This window comes from Petromyzon marinus, chromosome 23 (genome assembly GCF_048934315.1).
Source record: "Petromyzon marinus isolate PM22_M1 ecotype Great Lakes invasive population chromosome 23, UKy_Petmar_22M1.pri1.0, whole genome shotgun sequence".
NCBI lineage: Eukaryota > Metazoa > Chordata > Hyperoartia > Petromyzontiformes > Petromyzontidae > Petromyzon > Petromyzon marinus.
The window spans coordinates 1,238,735-1,256,027 of record NC_133689.1 but is presented as its reverse complement, the minus strand read 5'-3'; the positions used below and the strand labels follow the sequence as shown (position 1 = coordinate 1,256,027).

At 56.6% G+C, this 17,293-nt stretch overlaps 1 protein-coding gene across 6 annotated transcripts in view; it reads right to left on the bottom strand.

Moving 5' to 3' along the window:
* The window catches only part of LAMA2 (laminin subunit alpha 2), a 102,215-nt gene that overhangs the window by 24,228 nt on the left and 60,694 nt on the right, over positions 1-17,293 (bottom strand). For 5 of the 6 annotated variants that reach the window (XM_032959281.2, XM_076068907.1, XM_076068910.1 and 2 more), the window contains 18 exons: positions 15,686-15,922; positions 14,017-14,160; positions 13,333-13,512; positions 12,602-12,784; positions 11,948-12,075; positions 11,475-11,592; positions 10,560-10,703; positions 9,021-9,145; positions 7,420-7,506; positions 6,737-6,930; positions 4,586-4,728; positions 4,322-4,420; positions 3,261-3,372; positions 2,652-2,814; positions 1,999-2,209; positions 1,351-1,467; positions 514-677; positions 243-381 (listed from right to left, as the gene is read on the bottom strand). In XM_032959281.2, coding sequence (XP_032815172.2) covers positions 243-381; positions 514-677; positions 1,351-1,467; positions 1,999-2,209; positions 2,652-2,814; positions 3,261-3,372; positions 4,322-4,420; positions 4,586-4,728; positions 6,737-6,930; positions 7,420-7,506; positions 9,021-9,145; positions 10,560-10,703; positions 11,475-11,592; positions 11,948-12,075; positions 12,602-12,784; positions 13,333-13,512; positions 14,017-14,160; positions 15,686-15,922 — 2,688 coding nt within the window. The remainder of the gene's footprint in view (positions 1-242; positions 382-513; positions 678-1,350; positions 1,468-1,998; positions 2,210-2,651; positions 2,815-3,260; positions 3,373-4,321; positions 4,421-4,585; positions 4,729-6,736; positions 6,931-7,419; positions 7,507-9,020; positions 9,146-10,559; positions 10,704-11,474; positions 11,593-11,947; positions 12,076-12,601; positions 12,785-13,332; positions 13,513-14,016; positions 14,161-15,685; positions 15,923-17,293) is intronic. The other variant, XM_076068909.1, reaches the window with a different exon arrangement.

Sequence of the window (17,293 nt, the reverse complement as noted above, 5' to 3'; positions counted from 1 at the left end):
TTGTACGAGATTAAAGTTGTACGAGTTAACGCATTTCTTGATGCAGAGGTCACTTGAAGAGAACTCAGTGATAGCTCTGTAAAATATCCACATCCGTGGGTTCAGTTTGCATAACGCGGAGGGTCAAAAAGGATTCTTAGCCTCGTAACGACACTGGTAGTGGCACCACGAGCCGTGCCGCACCGCAGTGCTCACCCCTGCGGAGTCGGCTCGCTCCCCCACACGCCCACGCGCCCGCTCACCATGCGGTGGGCGTCATGTGCCACATCGCCCGCCTCCCGCGCCAGCCGCTCGGCCTCATCGATGTTGCCCTTGATCTTGGTGTAGGCCTTCACGGCCGCGGTGGCGTTGAACGACACGTTCTTCGCTTCCGCCAGGATCCTGTCGCGACGGAGGAGAGCGCAGAGGGGCTCGTGAGCAACGCCTAGGGCGAGCCGAGTGGCGAGACGATGAAGGTTCAGCGGCGGGGGTGGTGGGGGTGGTGGGGGTAGCGGGGGGGGGGGCTCTGCGTACCCGTCGAGGCGATTGGCCGCCTCCTGCAGATGTGCCGAGTGGTTGGCCGCTCGGTCGACGAGCAGCGGCAGGCCCCTGTCTCCGATTTCCCGCACCAGCGCGTCCACGTGCAGCTGGAGCCGCCCTGCCGCCGACTCCAGCTCGTCCTTCTGCTCGTCCAGTCGCTGCGCCGGTCGACACGGGGGGGCGGTGGGGGGGGCAGGAGAGTGACTCTCGAGTTACGGCGACGGAGCAGCCGCCCGAACTTAGAGAATAGATTCCCTATGTACAGTATTCTATTCGCCTCCCTCCCTCCTAACGTCCACATTTCATTCCACGTTGCCTGTGCTGGATTAAATACGGTGTAGTATCTGCTTATGGGTGTGCGAGTGACGTGTCGACACACAAGACAAAGATTTCCACCCTTGAATCCTTCAACAGATGGTTGGGACAAGTGTGCCGTGATTGAGCATCGAATGAAGACCGGCACAGCACACGAGGGGGGTGGGTGGCTAGCATCACGCCCCCGGCCACCTTTGTCTACCCAATGCTGTTTACACATACTACACCAGGTACTCATTTGAGGCTGAGTCAATCTAGGGGAGGCCCAGGATGGGTTCAGATAATCGTCACCGGTGTTGGCAGTGAGCGGGAATCGAACTCGGGTCGCCGGATTCGTAGCGCAGCGCGCTAACCACTACGCCACCGCTCCCCACATATACACGTACACACATGCACACACACGCACACACACACAGACGCACACACACACGTACACACACACACACGCGCACACACATGCACGCACACACACACACAGACGCACACACGCACGCACACACATGCTCACACACGTACGTCCAGTCCGTCCACGACGGCGTCGGCCTGCCCGCGGGCCGCCTCCACCATGCTCTGTCCATCCTGCAGGGCCTTGACGGCCTCCTTGCGGCCGTCCTCCACCAGCTTCCTCTTGCCCTGGCGAGACCATCCAGCAACAGCGTCACCCGGCAGCGATGAAGACCGGGCCCGTGACGGTGGTGGCGATGGTGGTGGCGATGGTGACGGTGATGGTGACGGTGGTGGCGATGGTGACGGTGGTGGCGATGGTGATGGTGGTGATATTGTTGTTGGTGCTGACACTGTGGAAGTTAATGGTAATGATGGTGATGCTGATAATACTACTACTACTGCTTGTGCGTATGATGACAACAATTACATAACGTCGTGATTTAATTTAGTTGTTTTCTTCTATTTAAAATTTTATTTTACCTACGTGACTTTACCGCAAAAACCAAAGAGTATAATTACATAACCACTAATGGGGATGACGATGCTCATGATGAGCTGTGACTAATGATGTAGATTTAACTTCTTTCGCACCGCACGGAGCCGACCGTGCTAATGATGACGATGCTATCCGCTGCTAATAATAGCGACGATTCTGCCGCTGCTTTTGTGACGACACTTCTGCAATCGCGATTATGACGACGACGATGACCCCCTCACGTCGAGCTGGCCGATCGTGCGGAGGTTCGCCTCCGAGAGCCGATCCGAGTCGCGGATCTTCCCCTGCGCCTGCGCCAGGAGGGACTCGGCGTCACGCAGGCGGTCGCCGTGCGCGCCGAGCGTCGCCTCCGCCTCGCTCGCTCGCTTCTGGTTCTCTCCGTGCGGCTCGGCGAACTCCTCCTGCACTCGCGCCAGCAGCTCCTCCGCCTCCCTGCACGCGGCGCCGCCCGGGGGAGGGGGGGACGGGCGCGACCTTTTGACCTCGCTTCGATATTAAATTCGTCTATCGACATCGCAACGGTGATTTTTTTTTGTCACGCCCGGGCTGGTGGTGGTGGTCGAGCCAAAGGAGGTGGTTGATGCAGGATAGAGGAGATGATGAGAGTGCTGGCCGTGGCGGTGGAGGCAGTGGGAATAATAATGGTGGCAAGTCTGGGCCACCCAAAGGTGGGGGCAAAGTGGGCAATTTGGCCTGGGGCCTCACAGAAAAGAGGGCCTCACTAAGGGCCTGCTTTCAGTGAATGGCGAATTCAGGGTGGGGCCTCCTCCAGCCCTCTCCGGGCGGCCCTGGATGGCAGCGGTGGTGTCGGTCGCGACGGTGGGGGCCGTCGGGTTGGGCGTGGGGGGCGGGGGTGGCGAGCCGCAGGCCTCACTTGAGCTCTCCACGCGCCGCGGCGAGCGGCTCCACCAGGCGGCGTGCGCGCATCTCCTGCAGCATGCGGCCAATGTCGGCCTTGATTTGCGGCAGGTTCCCCTCGGGGGAGCCGTCGTGCCCGCTGAGCACCGCGTTCAGCTGCCGCGCGTTCTCCACCAGCGCTGCGCCACACACGCACGCAACACGAGTGCCGCCCGTGAGTACGAGGCCGTGCGAACGAAGGCCACGGGGAAGGCCCCCGACGAGGCTCCCGCTCCTGAGAGCGGCTCGGGGGAAAGTTTACGCTCGCGATTACGCTTCTAATAGCTCCATGGGTCTTACCTGATAAAATACAAAGTTTAGTTTATGGCGCTGTAAGAATTGTTATTAAGCAGAGAGGGGCAGCCAGCATTGCCCAAGCTCTGTGGACCTATATGTAGATGTTGGCCAACTCTATTAATGAGTGAATTATTCATATGGGAGAAAACCGGATTACCCGGATAAAATCCATACGTGCGGGGGGGGGGGGGGGGGGAGAGGGGGGAAGGACAATCCACGTACGGATGGAAATGAACAACCCCCTTGCTGCTGCTGCCAAACGGACGACATGTGTAGATGTCTCCCTCACCCTCGGCGGCGGTGGCCGTTTTGCGGACGAAGGTGTCCACCTCCTGGGCGCGGGCGAGCGTGCGGTTCGTGTCCTTGTCCACCTGCTCCCCGTCCGCGTACACCTGCGTCGTCTGTGCGGGGAGGAGAGGGAATCAGGATTCACTATTGGTGCAAAATCAAGGGCTCTGACCAGTCATACAGATACGCCCGATCTCGTCACATCTCGAAAGCTAAGCAGGTTTGGAGAGAGCTTGGAAGGGCGACCACCACACACACGCGGGGTCTCATGGAGCGTGGCTCCGCTCGGTTTGGGCAGCAGAGGGCAGTGCCGCACAGTCCAACTGCTCTGCACCGGTCTTAGGAGCGTCCACGCGGATGCTCCCCAGCATTGCCAAACCCACCCTGACTAGCGTGGTGAAGTACGGTGAAAATAAACCCCCATGACCTGCACGGTACGGAGGGGCCCTGAACCAACAGTGGATTGAGAAACTCCTCTGGCAGGGAACAGGGCGATCCGGGAGCGGACGTCCGGGGCGTGACGGACAACCACACCCGGTGGTGGTGGCACCTGGAAAACCCTGCGGGAGGTGGCAATAGCACAAACCTCCGACTGTAACGCGCACGTTTTCACATTGCAATATTATGATTCAAAGATAATTTAACTCATCCATTATTATCGCTAAAGTTCACCGGTAAGTTAAAGAACAACTCTCATAAACATAGCAATTTGGTGATCGAGGTGAGCTGTAGCGCTACTAATTGACGCATCAACTGCTTGCACGCACGACAAATTAATGTGTTTGGCTGTGTCGGATGGTGGAGGGTCTCACGACACAAACTTGGCCAAATCATTACGGAGTGGCCAAACCCATGATTTCGAACCACTCCCGGACTCCGCTTTCCTGAGCGACGGCTCAAGAGCTCAAAAGAGCGGCGAGGACGGCGGGATATCGAGGCAAAACGCCGTCACTGTGCCGAGGCCCGCACACTCGGGAGCAGCGCGAGGTGGCCGTGCGTGCCGTGCGGCGCTGCGACGCGATTGCAGCCGGTGGACACGGGGGCCGGGCGAGGTGCACCCACCCGGTTGAGCAGCTGGTCCATCTCCGTGACGAGTCCGCCCAGATTTGTCTCGGCCACCGTGAGCAGCCGCGTGGGGTCTCTCTGCGGGGAGAGCTGGTGCTGCGGGGGACAAGACGGCGGCGGCGGCCGTGGCATCGTGAGCGAGACGGCCTCGCGCGCAGCGCGAGTACGGCACAACGTCGCGTGTCCGACTCGCTGGGGGGTGAAGGGCGCGGGCAGATACGCGATAGGGTCGTTCTCGCACGCACACGGACACGCACGCACCTTGAGCAGGTGTGTGGCATTCTCCATGGCGGTGAGGCGAGGGTACGGAGCCGGGATAGTCCCCGTCACGTTGACGGACATGAGCAGCTGCCCCATGGAGTCGAGGTCGCTGAGCAACACGCCGGTGCACTCGTCGTCGCACGCTGTGGGGGCAGCGCAACGCACGCACTGAGCAGGAGCACTTCGCGCTCATGCACTCGCGCTCACGATACACGCACGCAGCCCGTGGACCCTGAATGGCAACCGGGGTTTAAATTCATCCAGGTCTGTTCGGATCAGCGACCCACAAAATAGTTACCCACCCGGCATACCACATCAATCAAACCACCTCTTGCAATGGCTGTGACTGCCAGTCACGTGAAACCTCCACCAAACGAGTTTCTATACTACAGTCTATATTGTATACGAAAGCTACAGTCTATACAGTCCATACTACGGCGTGTACAGTCTATGGTCATACAGTTTCTAGTCTAAAGTCCACAGTTTAATTTCAGCTGGGCCTGTGTGATCGGTGATCAAGAAAATACGTCCACAGCCAGCACACCACGTCCAGTATAGCTCATGTGGCTAGGGCAATGGCTATTCGTAAGTTGCCCCCTGCTGCAGCGATCCAGATCGATGCTGAGTGAGAAACAAAGTCCCTGAGGGCACTGCTGGCTCCAAGACCACACAAGCACACACGCCTCATGCATGGGATGCAGAAACACAGCTATTAGGGTTTTTCACACAAACAAAACAGTTATGTTGCATGTGTTTTCTTTTGCTTCCTCCAAGTTATGGTGTGAGTTACAAAAAGTTGTAATCGTCAAACCAATCTGTCATCACATGCACAATCGCTAGCAGTAGGCATGTCACGTTCATTTGAGATCTAGCCAAATGATATGCGTTTTTTTATTTTACATAAAACTGACGTGAAGTTGGTTTTATAATTGGCCAATCAAGTCTTTTGAATGCAAGTTATTTTTGGCCGTAAGTTGGGCCTTTGGAACACAGTCCAAATGAGTTCTGGGCTCTGTAACGTCGCGGTGTCCCTCAAGTACACGGCAAGGCAAGCACACGGCGGAGACACCGCACGGGGAAGGAGAAGACAGCGGAGGAGGTCCTGGAGGCCCTGGAGGCCCTGGAGGTCCTGGAGGCCCTGGAGGCCCTGGAAGCCCTGGTGGCCCTGGAAGCCCTGGGAGCCCTCTCTCTCTCTCTCCGTGGACGCTGCTCCTGTGGGCATCGCTCGCCCTCCTCACGACGAGATCCGCACGTCACCCGCGACGAGCGGAACCTAACGCGTTCATCGGCTGGGGCGAGCCCCTTGCCGCGGAGGAGTTGACGCTTCCCTGCCGGTGCCGACCCCTGGCCAGGCGGCTCCGTGGTAGAGAAAGCGGACCGCTAGCGGAAGGTTGTCAGTTCGCATCCTGGTTGGGGTTTCATTCGGCCCATATTCTATCCGGGGCCGATAAAGTGCGGACCGCTTTGTGAGGAAGTCAACAGTGGTTGTGATATGGATATGATACTGGACCTCTGTGACAAAGAGCTTTATAGCTCATCGCATTTCTCCGTTATAAATAAATATTCAGATTCTCAGAGGAGTGTGAATTTCCCACCACTGACTCAAGGCTGTGCACAGGAGATGCACACCGATGCCTAAATTCTGGTTTCAGTAGGAAGCCACTTTTAACTTTTTTTACTCACGCTTCAGCCAATGCAGTCAGCTTGCATTCTCGCAGCCACTCATAACAAGCGGCTTGCGCACGGCGCGATCCAGGCTCAAACCTGCTTGACCCCCGAGGTCTGACGAGATTGGGGGCATTGAGGCCACTCAGGAGACCCTTGCAGACATGCATCGAGGCTGTCTCGTCTTGGACTGTCTGCCCAACACCAACATGAAGGTTCATAAATACAGTAACATTGACAAACGTTGGAGCGTGCCCAGAACTGTGTGTCAATTCTACATGGCTGCTGGACCTTGTGGGCACGAGTTCGCGTCGCGAACAGCTTTACTCGGAGCCACAGGCGACTTGGGCCGAAAAACTCGTATCTCCCGTGGCACTGGGAACGGCCTGCTCGCGAGCCCGGCTTCACAACGGCGGCGTGGACACGGCGATTGGAGCGGCCGGGGAGTGTGGAAGGTGGGCGGGAGGGGGGGCGGTTAGTACGTACACAAGCAGCGGGAGGCCACGAGCACGTGGCGCGGCATGCACGAGTCACACAGGCGCCCCATCACGCCGGGCCGGCACGAGCACTGGCCCGTGCGGGGGTTGCACGGGTGGTGCGTGCTGCCTGCCACGTGGCACCCACACGGCTGGCAGGATCCGCCCGGAGACGTCGGGTCCCCGTAGAAGCCGGCGGCACACCTGCGCGGGGAGGGACGAGGTGAGCGAGGAGGACGGGGGAGGAGGAACATGTAAACGTGGCAAAGTGTGGCAAGTCGCCGTGTGGAAGGGAGGCCGACTGCCAGAGATGTCGGCGGCTGCCGTGATGTAACGCTTAACTGTTTAAGCAGTGGACAGACAGGGAGGCTGCCGTGCTGTGACGGTTAGCACACCGGTTCGCTTCCATCTCGCGGCAGGAAAGTTGAAGCTTTCGTGCAAGTCCCTTCAGTCTTCCCGCTTCTGGCCATGCGCCAGTTTAAACGTGCGCACCGTGGCATCGTCACGTGACACCGACGAAGAGGAAGAATTGTCACGCACGTGGCAAATGCACCTCGGTGGAGTTGCTCTGCACAACTTAAAGGAGCCTCTAGCAGCGGAACGGCTCTGGAAAGGGAAGGCAGCACACTACTGTTGCTGCTGCGACTGCTACTTGCTGTTACTGTTGCTACTGCTGCTTTTCGAGACACTCACTTCTCGCAGCGCGGGCCCTCGTACCCCTCGGCGCACGCGTCGCAGAAGTAGTCGCTCTGTCCCACGGTGACGCACGTGGGGCTGAAGCTGTCGACACGTAGGAGGACAGGGCACGTCAGCCACAGGCGACTTCACCAGCGCCACCACGCACGCCTCCACGCGCACACCGCACACGCCAGCAGCGTCGCGGGGTTGGTATGGGCCCCGCTGCAGGGAATGAGACGGGGCCACCCCCTGTCCTATTTCCACCACCCCCCCTGACACATGCTTACTCGATCCCTCCTTTAGCCGCCACTTCGTCGCTAGTCTCCGCCACCGGCCATCGTCCTGGCGACGAGGTGCCCTGCCTAGGCCCACGCACCGTCACTCGTGACCAAGGAGGCCTCTGACCGGCGGGTGTTCTCTACCCCGCGTGATCCTCTCGCTGCCTCTCAGTCTAACTCCGAGTGTGGGTCTCTCTCCACACTTATCTGCGTGTGAATTTACATGGTCTGGTCCACATACCATAGTAAGTAATATATATACATTTTATTTAGCTAAATTTGACATGCTGCTTTTCATTATGAATTTCACTGTTTCGGAAAGTTCAGTTCATAAATGTAAATCTTTGTTTCAAGCAGACTTCAGGGAGAATTGTGCTGTGGTTAGCACACGAAACTGCCAAGTAGAAGGGCGTGCGTTCGAATCTCAGCCGGGAGTCAACTGAGCTCATCATCCCTCTGAGGTCAATAAAACAAGAAGACCTCGGCATGGAAAAGTAAAAGGTAAAAACAACGAGCCTACCTTTACCCTACCTTTTACCTTACCACAATACAATCACTCGACCCTTACCTTTGACCCTTTAGCAAGCTAAGGTAAACGGCAAAAGGTCAAAAGCAACGGGCCTACCTTTACCCTACCTTTTACCCTTACCCCATACAAATTACCCAATTGCAGGATAATTACTGGGGTACTACACATGAAAAAGGTTTATAACAGGTAAATGCTAGGTAGAGCGCTTTATTCATATAGAATACTCTCAATGATTAGAATTATAAATGGAGGCCACGGACTGCGCCACGGAGCTTTTAGCGATAAACAAGGCACCGTATTTACCGGGTAATACTTCATGCTACCTTTACCCTACCGGGTAATTCTTCCGAGCTACCTTTACCCTACCGGGTAATTCTTCCGAGCTACCTTTACCCTACCCTTTGCCTTACCCCTTGGCATGTCGACACCTTTACCCTTTTACCCAGTAAAAAGGGTAAATTACCTTACCTTGCCGAGGCCTAAAAACAAGGAAGCCAAATAAGCGATTGTCGACGGAGACGGCATCTAAAACCCCAAGGGCACACGTGTGCCGCTCTCTGTCTCTGGTGTGATCTGGGAGACACTGCGTGTCAAAGCTCGGGGCTAGGGGTGGGTTTCGTGGGTGGGTCCGCTGCCAGACCGCTCTCTGTTTCGAAGGAGGAAGGGGCAGCGTCATTGCCAGATGTGTTCAGTTTTTATTAATTGTGCTCGTGCACCACTGCCAACCTCCGAATCTCGAAATCACTTTTGGGGCCATGTGGCCGGGTCGGGTGTTAGCGAGCAGTGACGGCGGTGCCAGCAGCGGTTACTTGTTGCCCGGATCCTGGGAGGGGCAGGCGCAGCGGCGGCAATCTCCCGGCGAGCCGCGCACCACGCCGTAAAACCCCGGCTGGCAGAGCTCGCAGTGCGCGCCCGCCGTGTTGTGCTGGCAGTTCTGCGGGAAGAGTGCGGGAGGGACCGGCGTCTCAGGTGGCCGTGGTTTCACTTTTCACGCTAAGACACGATATCAACGCTCACGATTTAATGGGATATAATTTTCGTTACGATACGATATCAATTTTCACGAAACTATATAAAATATTTTTTTTTTATTTAAAGCTTTCGTGACTGCAGGGATTCATATTCTTGGTTCTTTCGGTTAAGTCACGTAGAAGGGAAACAATAAAATAATAAAAATGTAAAACAATAAAATTCTCACGACGTTTCGACTGCAACACAAGCAATCATCTTTAGGTGTGAAAACCACAGCAAGAATTTTTTCTTGCTGTGGAATATATTAAATCAGTTTGGAATAAGGTGACAAACGCTAACGATGCCGATGGCGCTGGCTCGGTCCGTCAGCAGCAGCGTAAATTCTAGATAATAAGAATAATTATCCTGCAGTTAAACTCCTCTTGATCGTGATGAACCGGGAGGTGAACTTCACAGATCCCACCTGTGAGCTACCCAGTCCCCACCAGAGAGTAGTCCCTTGTGGGGCACCTCCAGCCTCCACAGTGCGCTAGCACCGCCGTTATAGCAGGGCCACGGGGGGAGGGAGCGTGAGGGGAGGGCGGGGGGGAGGGAGGGTGAGGGGAGGGAGCTGTCGGGGTGCTGGGGCTGGCGGGGTATAATTCTTGCTCACGACGTGCTCTTTACAGGTCCACTCGAGTTCCTTTTCAAAACACAAATCTTTCAAACGGCGGAAGGGCTCTATGTCGATGGTAATCCCGGAGATCCTGTACCATTCCCTACAGGAACAAATGCTGCGCCGGTATCCCTCGTAGAAACAATTATTGGCTGCCACGAGTTTCTGCCGCGGGCAGCGGGACACGTAACCCGGCTGCGTGGCGCAGCGGTAGAGCGGGCGGCTCGCAGACGGAGTTCAAACCCCGATCGGGGTCAACGCAGCCCTTCATCCCACTCCAGTGGGTAGAATTGGAACTTCTCTGCGGGCGCCGTTAACAGCGGTCTTGCCATGGAAGTAGTCACCCTCTGTCATTTACAGCTCGTTGTTTTATCCACTGCTGGATGAAGACCCCCCATGCTGGCTCAATCACAGGGATTGTTTGACCATACTTCACCACGTTTGGTCAGCGCGAGTATTTGAACGGAGGGCCCGGCACCGGTTCAAATATCGCTCGGAACTGCCGTTAGCCGTGGCCTGGGATTGAACCGAGCCCTCTGGGTTCATAGCGCGGTGCGCTAATAATTGGTCCGCCGGCTCACCCGTATCCACAATAGTAACGTGGAGTTTCCGTAACTGGCTCAAGAGTTGCATATCACGTTCACGTCACTTCCATTTTAATTAACCCCACGTCGGGGAGAGGGGACGAGGGGCCGCGTGACGGTGGCCGTGCGGTGCCGACCAGACATTTCCCCGTGTCGGCGTCGCAGCTGCCGGAGTGGCCGTGGCACTGGCACGCGACGCAGGGCGGCACGACGTGGTGCGGACGGGCGCCCCGCACCGTCAGCTCCATCCCGCTCTGCCGGAAGTACCCCTCCGAGCACTCCTACGGGGGCGGCGCGGGGGGAGCGCGGCAGGGTGAGGACACGGAGGGGGGCGGGAGCAGTCAGCAGGCACCGACGGTGGGGGGAGGGCGGCGAGCGGTGCAGCAGGAAGAGAGGAGGCAATAACAATAATTATTACATTTTATGAGGCATCGTTCATGCCAGCAGCATCCCGAGGTGACCGAGAGTGGCTCTTCTGAGGAGACGGGGGCGTGGGTGGGGGGGGCTCCGAGGGGTCGTTCGAGGGAATCGCTGGCGTGGAGTCCGCGAGAGTTTTTAATGTTTCGTCATTTTTTTTCTCCGCATAAACAGTCTGGCTGCTGAGCAGGGGTCACGTCGGGTGAAGTAAACTAAAGTGAGCACTCTCCCCGTGTGCTGTCCGCGCGACCTGTGCGTGCGATATCCCGCAGCTGTCCCGCAGATGGTGGATGTTGGAAATGGAAAGAACGCACTTTTGTTAATTTCGCGCGAATCACGCAGGCGTGCTCATCACGCTGCACGTGCACATGGCAGTGATGCGTGTAGTGTGGTTGAGATTAAAGTCAAAGATGCATGCGCATAAACTACACACGCCAATACCTACAAGAGACAGAGATCCCACGTGCAGTTCACTTATTCTGTTGCAGCAACTATTAGCAAGCACCTACTAAGGACTGCATGGTGCATAAAGGGGTGGTGTTGCCAGGACCACGGCCGGCCGCCTTTGTCTCTCTAATGGGCGACACATACACACACACACTGTCCTACGTGAGCGTGCCGCACGTCTCTGGTACCTGGCAGGACAGCCCTGAGTAGCCCGTGGGACAGACGCATCTCTCGATCTGCCGGGCTCGCTCGCTCAGCGAATTCCCGTTCTCCGCCACTCCGACCTCCAGAGCAATGCCCGAGATCCTGCAGAATCACCGCGGCGGACAAAATCCCCGTGAGAGAACGCACATCCGGACACCTGGAGCGGCGGCAGGGCGGCGGGGGTTCGAGGGCAGCACTGGAGCGTGACGGACGGCGCCAGATTCTGTTTCGTTGTTAGCTCACTGATCCAGGAGAGCCACACACCGAGTCGTCGCGGGACTTTCAGTCGGCGGATGTTCATTACAGACGTGGGAGGAAAGTGGATAACCCAAGGAAAAACGCCCGCACGCAAGGAGGCAACGCTCTATCCCCGTAAAGATGGGGGACATGAAGATTAGTCCGCTTGCTGTACTGCGCGTGCACATTGGGGGCTTTCACTCCGGCCGGCGTCACTCACCGGGACTGCCTCATCTGGCGGCCGTGCGAGGCTCTGATGAGGATGTAGTCGATGTCGTTGATGACGGAGAGGAAGTCGGAGCGGCTCACCGCGTGTTCGGAGCCGCCGCTGAAATACTTCCAATTGTACTGTAGGGTTCAGAGGCACGGGGGGAGCAGGGGGATCAGGGGGAGGACACTGCAGCAAGGAGCTCACGATGCCAGGTAACAAGCCACCCTGGCACGGTCTCGACGCCCGTGAGTTCGCCGGCCGCGCGGTACTTGTATTTTCGTTCCAAAACACAACCCAGGCCCAAGATTGCGCGTGGAACGCGTGGATTGTGCAACGGTTATCAGACGTCCGCTTTGCTTTCGGGAAGTGTGCAGAGGTTAGCGGTAAGGAAGCCGATGGGGTAGCTGCCAGGACAAAATGCGTTATCATACTCGCAAAGTTTTGGGCAACCATTTGCTGAACGTGGCCACCTATCAATGGGACACGTCCCGAACAGCAGCACAACTTCGCGGTCAAGCTGGGTCGTATCGAAGGGGACAGACGAGGCAGAACGCGGCCAGTGCATCAGCACTTGCAACCAGAGCGGGAAAGAATTCGAAAGACAGAGTGGAGACCCCCTCCCCATCCCCATCACCGGCCCCACGAGGCTCTCCCCCTCCCCACCTCGACGAGCGCGACGGCGTGCTCGGCGGGCCGCGCGGCCGGTGGGCCGCGCTCCTGGTACGCGATGACGACGTGGTTGCGAGCGCCCCTGATGATGACGAGCGGCTCGTGCGACGACGGGCCCACCTCCTCGCGCGCCTCGAACGAGAAGCTGTAGCGCAGCGTGCCCCCGTAGGCCGAGAGCTGCACGCACACGCGGCGACGGCGGCACCGACGTCAGCGGCGCCGGCCGGGCACACGGACCGGCGAACTCGGCCTCATCGCACGGCCAGATCGACACGCCGTCGCGGTCAAAGCAGTTGATGCCACGAGCAAAAAGGCAAAGAGCCCCCGCATAGCCTTAACAGACTGTTGGGGCAAGTGCTGTTAGCGAGCCCTCACAGTGTGTGACACTGCACAGTCGTGAATCACTGTGAACACATTGTGAGTTTATGCATCAGAATATTGATTTATACTGGAGGAATATGATAAGCTATGAAGCCATTTTTCACACATGTCCAGAGCATGTATCTCTATGCTAGTCTGTAGGTCTCTATGTGCGTCTATGAGTCCCTATGTGAGATCGCACAGCAGTGAAATTCAACAAACGCATTGGAGCAATCCACCACCTCGCATCAACTGAAGCCATTTCCTGCATAACTACTAATTTGGACAGAGCGTTAGTACGATTTCTATTCACACGGAAAGAGGAAGGGGAGGAAGGGAAAGAATCAGACAAAGGAGGAAGTGACCTTGTGACCCAGGAACTGCTTGGGCAGCCTCCAGTAGAACGGCTCTCCGGGCAGCTCCAGCAGAGCCTCGTCGGCGCTCACAACGACGTCCGGGCGCTGGTAGCGCACGCCGCGCGTCGTCTCGCGCAGCGCGGCCTGGTCCACCACCGGCAGCACCACCTGCTCGTGGCCAAGCGTCACCTGCACGCGGCGAGACCACACCGGTAACGCACTCATCCACGCTTCTACTCCACGTGGACCCCCTTGGTTACTCCACATGGACCCCCTTGGTTACTAGATATGGGGCCCTTTTGGCTACTAGACATGGAGCCCCTTGGCTACTTCACATGGACCCTCGTGGCGTTATGGTCCAAATTTGTCAAATGTCATATACTACTCGGAAATTACTTCATTGAGAAAATTCACATCGCGACACGGTCCCCTACTGGTGGACCAATGCTACTCGCAGATCATCGGCACACGGGGAAAGCTGCTACCTGGGGTCCCCAAGGCTAAACTGCCGCTGGACCCATGAGATGTACTGATGGGAAGCGTGTGGCATAAATAATTCGTGACGACGACGATGATGACATTTCGTTTGATGGGCCACTCTCCTTTTGGCGCGTGAACGCGGTCAGGCGAACAAAGTGAATTTCCGTAAAGCGGTGGTGTGTGGCGGTGTTCGCGGTAGCGGTGCTGTCGCACCTCCTGCCGCACGAGCCCCAGCGCCTCGGAGCACTCGGAGGAGACCCCGAAGCAGAAGCACTGGCTGCAGCCCTGCGGGTTCCCGGCGTGGAGGCCGAACATCCCCGGGCCACACGCGTCGCACTTCAGCCCGTGGGCGTTGGGCTGCGTGTGGCGGCGAGGGAGGGGGAGGGGAGAGAGGGGCGGTCGACACACGGGCGGCGAGTGGCGTCGACGTCGATCGGGCACCGATTCAACTGCTGCATTGCTCGCCGGTGGTCAGTCGCCTCCTGATCACTCGTCTGCAGATACTGCCGTGGTCAATGTTCCCGTGAACTTCACTCACTCGCCCGCTACTTTCGCTCACTGAAGGTCAGTCAACTCCTTATAACTCTTATATCACGACGACGATAATTACTGTCCCTATGAATCTCCCTCATTAATTCAGCCACTCATCCACTCATCTCTCTTCTCTCTCTCTGCACCGTCCCTTGCATTCATCCACTTTGGGATTCCCACCTATTGTCGATTTTCCCCGATGTCTCACAATAACCCTGCCCTGTTGACCATTTTCTACAACTCTGCTGCCTGTTGGGCCTGCATTTAGGCACCGAGGTTTAAGCCCAAGACGAATTGAGCAGCGCGCGGAGCCGCGTCACGATGTGTCTGTGTGTAGTCTGCGTACACAAGCGGAGTCTCAGCGGCACACTGGGGGTGCGTTTGGTTTATCTTGAGAAGACGTGGCTGTTCGTTCGCAGACTCAATAACTTTGCCCGGGAAGTTTACACTTGTTGTCTTTGTGTTTGGTTTGACGCGTTTCCACATCGCCATACGCGCTGTCTCGCTGTAAACCTGGAAGGCCGGCCAGCCATATGTGACTTTACCGAAAGAACCAAGAATATATATATACATCTCCTAATACGACAGAGAGCAGCTCTCTGCGGCTCCACCACTGTCAGCATCGTCGACCGGTGAATGTACCGCATCGCATCATCCCCCTGGGAGCACTCAAATTTGAGTGCTGCTTTCTGGGATATGGACAGTGGTCGTCCCATAGACAGATTCTACGTGAGATGAGAATGTCATTTTTTTTCCACCGTAGCATTAGATCCTCCAGTGGCAAAGGAGTGCCACCACACGCTCGACTGAGCATGGACTTCTCTACTGAGTAGTGGTGGCAGATGGAACTGTAGTGAACTACAATAATGTTGCTGCTGACAATTAGAAATTATTTGGGGCACATGTCTGTAACTGAGTGAGTAATTGTGCGATGATGAAGCTCAAAGTGGTCTGCCCGAGTGAACTTGTGTTACAGGGGATTTATTATTTTAAGCTGATTTACGTTTGTGCAGTGTGTTCGCGACACGGCTGAATTCCTTCCGATTTCTAATTGTGCTTCATTGCTGTACTCTGATTTATTTGTTTTTCATTGGTTATTTCGGTAACCCACGTCTCTCTCGCGAACGAGACTCTCTGAAACGCTCACCCTGTCCCCACTAAACAAACCTGAACACAACTCGACGTCGGGGGAGTGGCGGGCACAGCGGCGTGCACGCCGTACACCGTCCCGGCGCCGACCGGCACGTGGGCGGATTACCGGGCGCACGTGACCCACGGGGGCGGCGCACGGCGGTCGGAATCGGGGTCGAGGGGTCAGCGCTGGCGGCCACCGACCGCGTGACCTCCTCACCTTGCACGGGCACTGCCCCGCCGGCTCCGAGCACGAGCAGGACCCCGAGACGGCGTCGCAGGCGTCCGCCCGCGTGCCCGCCGGGTCGCAGCGGCACTGCGCGCAGCGTGGGTATCCGTAGAATCCGTGGCGGCACTCGCCGCACTTCTCCCCCGAGTACTCGGGCCGGCAGTCGCAGCGGCCGCTCCGCTGGTCGCACTGCGGGCTCAACGTACCCACGGGGCTGCACTCGCAGTGCTGCGGGGCACAGGGGCACAACTTCAGGCGGGCCCACGCACGGACGACCCGTTCCTCCATATTGTGGCATTGAGAACAGCAGCATTGATTATTGGCACCGTCGTCTCTTTGTCAGTCGCCGTAACATTCAGTTGTTTTAACTTCATCCCCAAGCTCAAAGTTTGCATCATTTTATTTGGTTCACGTGATTTACATGGTAAAGTGTATTTGGCTCTTGACTGTAGCAGAAATGGTTCATAATAATTACCAGCGAAACGTCGTACTCACATTATAAATGTTGTGGATTTACTCTCCAACACACCGCTGGGCTGAAGTAGTAACTATTTGGGGTTTTGTTTACGTGACAAACCCCTTGCCAATTGGCTGTGTCGGGTGGTGGAGGGTTTTGACACATTTATACTTTTGCGATCTAACCCAAAACACCTTGATTATGAATAATACTGCTCGCGAAAGCCTGCTACGTGTCGAACTGGCATAGTGGTTATCGCACTGTGCTACAAACCCGTCATTTACCGCTCATGGCCAACACCAATGTCTGGGCCTTCCCTATATCGACTCGCCGAGTACCTGGTCCCGGTGTGTAAACATCGACTCCCCGAGTACCTGGTTCCAGTGTGTAAACATCGACTCTCCTAGTACCTGGTTCCAGTGTGTAAACATCGACTCCCCTAGTACCTGGTTCCAGTGTGTAAACATCGACTCCCCTAGTACCTGGTTCCAGTGTGTAAACATCGACTCCCCTAGTACCTGGTTCCAGTGTGTAAACATCGACTCCCCTAGTACCTGGTCCCGGTGTGTAAACATCGACTCTCCTAGTACCTGGTTCCAGTGTGTAAACATCGACTCCCCTAGTACCTGGTACCGGTGTGTAAACATCGACTCCCCTAGTACCTGGTTCCAGTGTGTAAACATCGACTCTCCTAGTACTTGGTCCCGGTGTGTAAACATCGACTCCCCTAGTACCTGGTACCGGTGTGTAAACATCGACTACCCGAGTACCTGATCCCGGTGTGTAAACATCGACTCCCCTAGTACCTGGTACCGGTGTGTAAACATCGACTCCCCTAGTACCTGGTTCCAGTGTGTAAACATCGACTCCCCTAGTACCTGGTACCGGTGTGTAAACATCGACTCCCCTAGTACCTGGTTCCAGTGTGTAAACATCGACTCCCCTAGTACCTGGTTCCAGTGTGTAAACATCGACTCCCCTAGTACCTGGTCCCGGTGTGTAAACATCGACTCTCCTAGTACCTGGTTCCAGTGTGTAAACATCGACTCCCCTAGTACCTGGTCCCGGTGTGTAAACATCGACTCTCCTAGTACCTGGTTCCAGTGTGTAAACATCGACTCCCCGAGTACCTGATCCCGGTG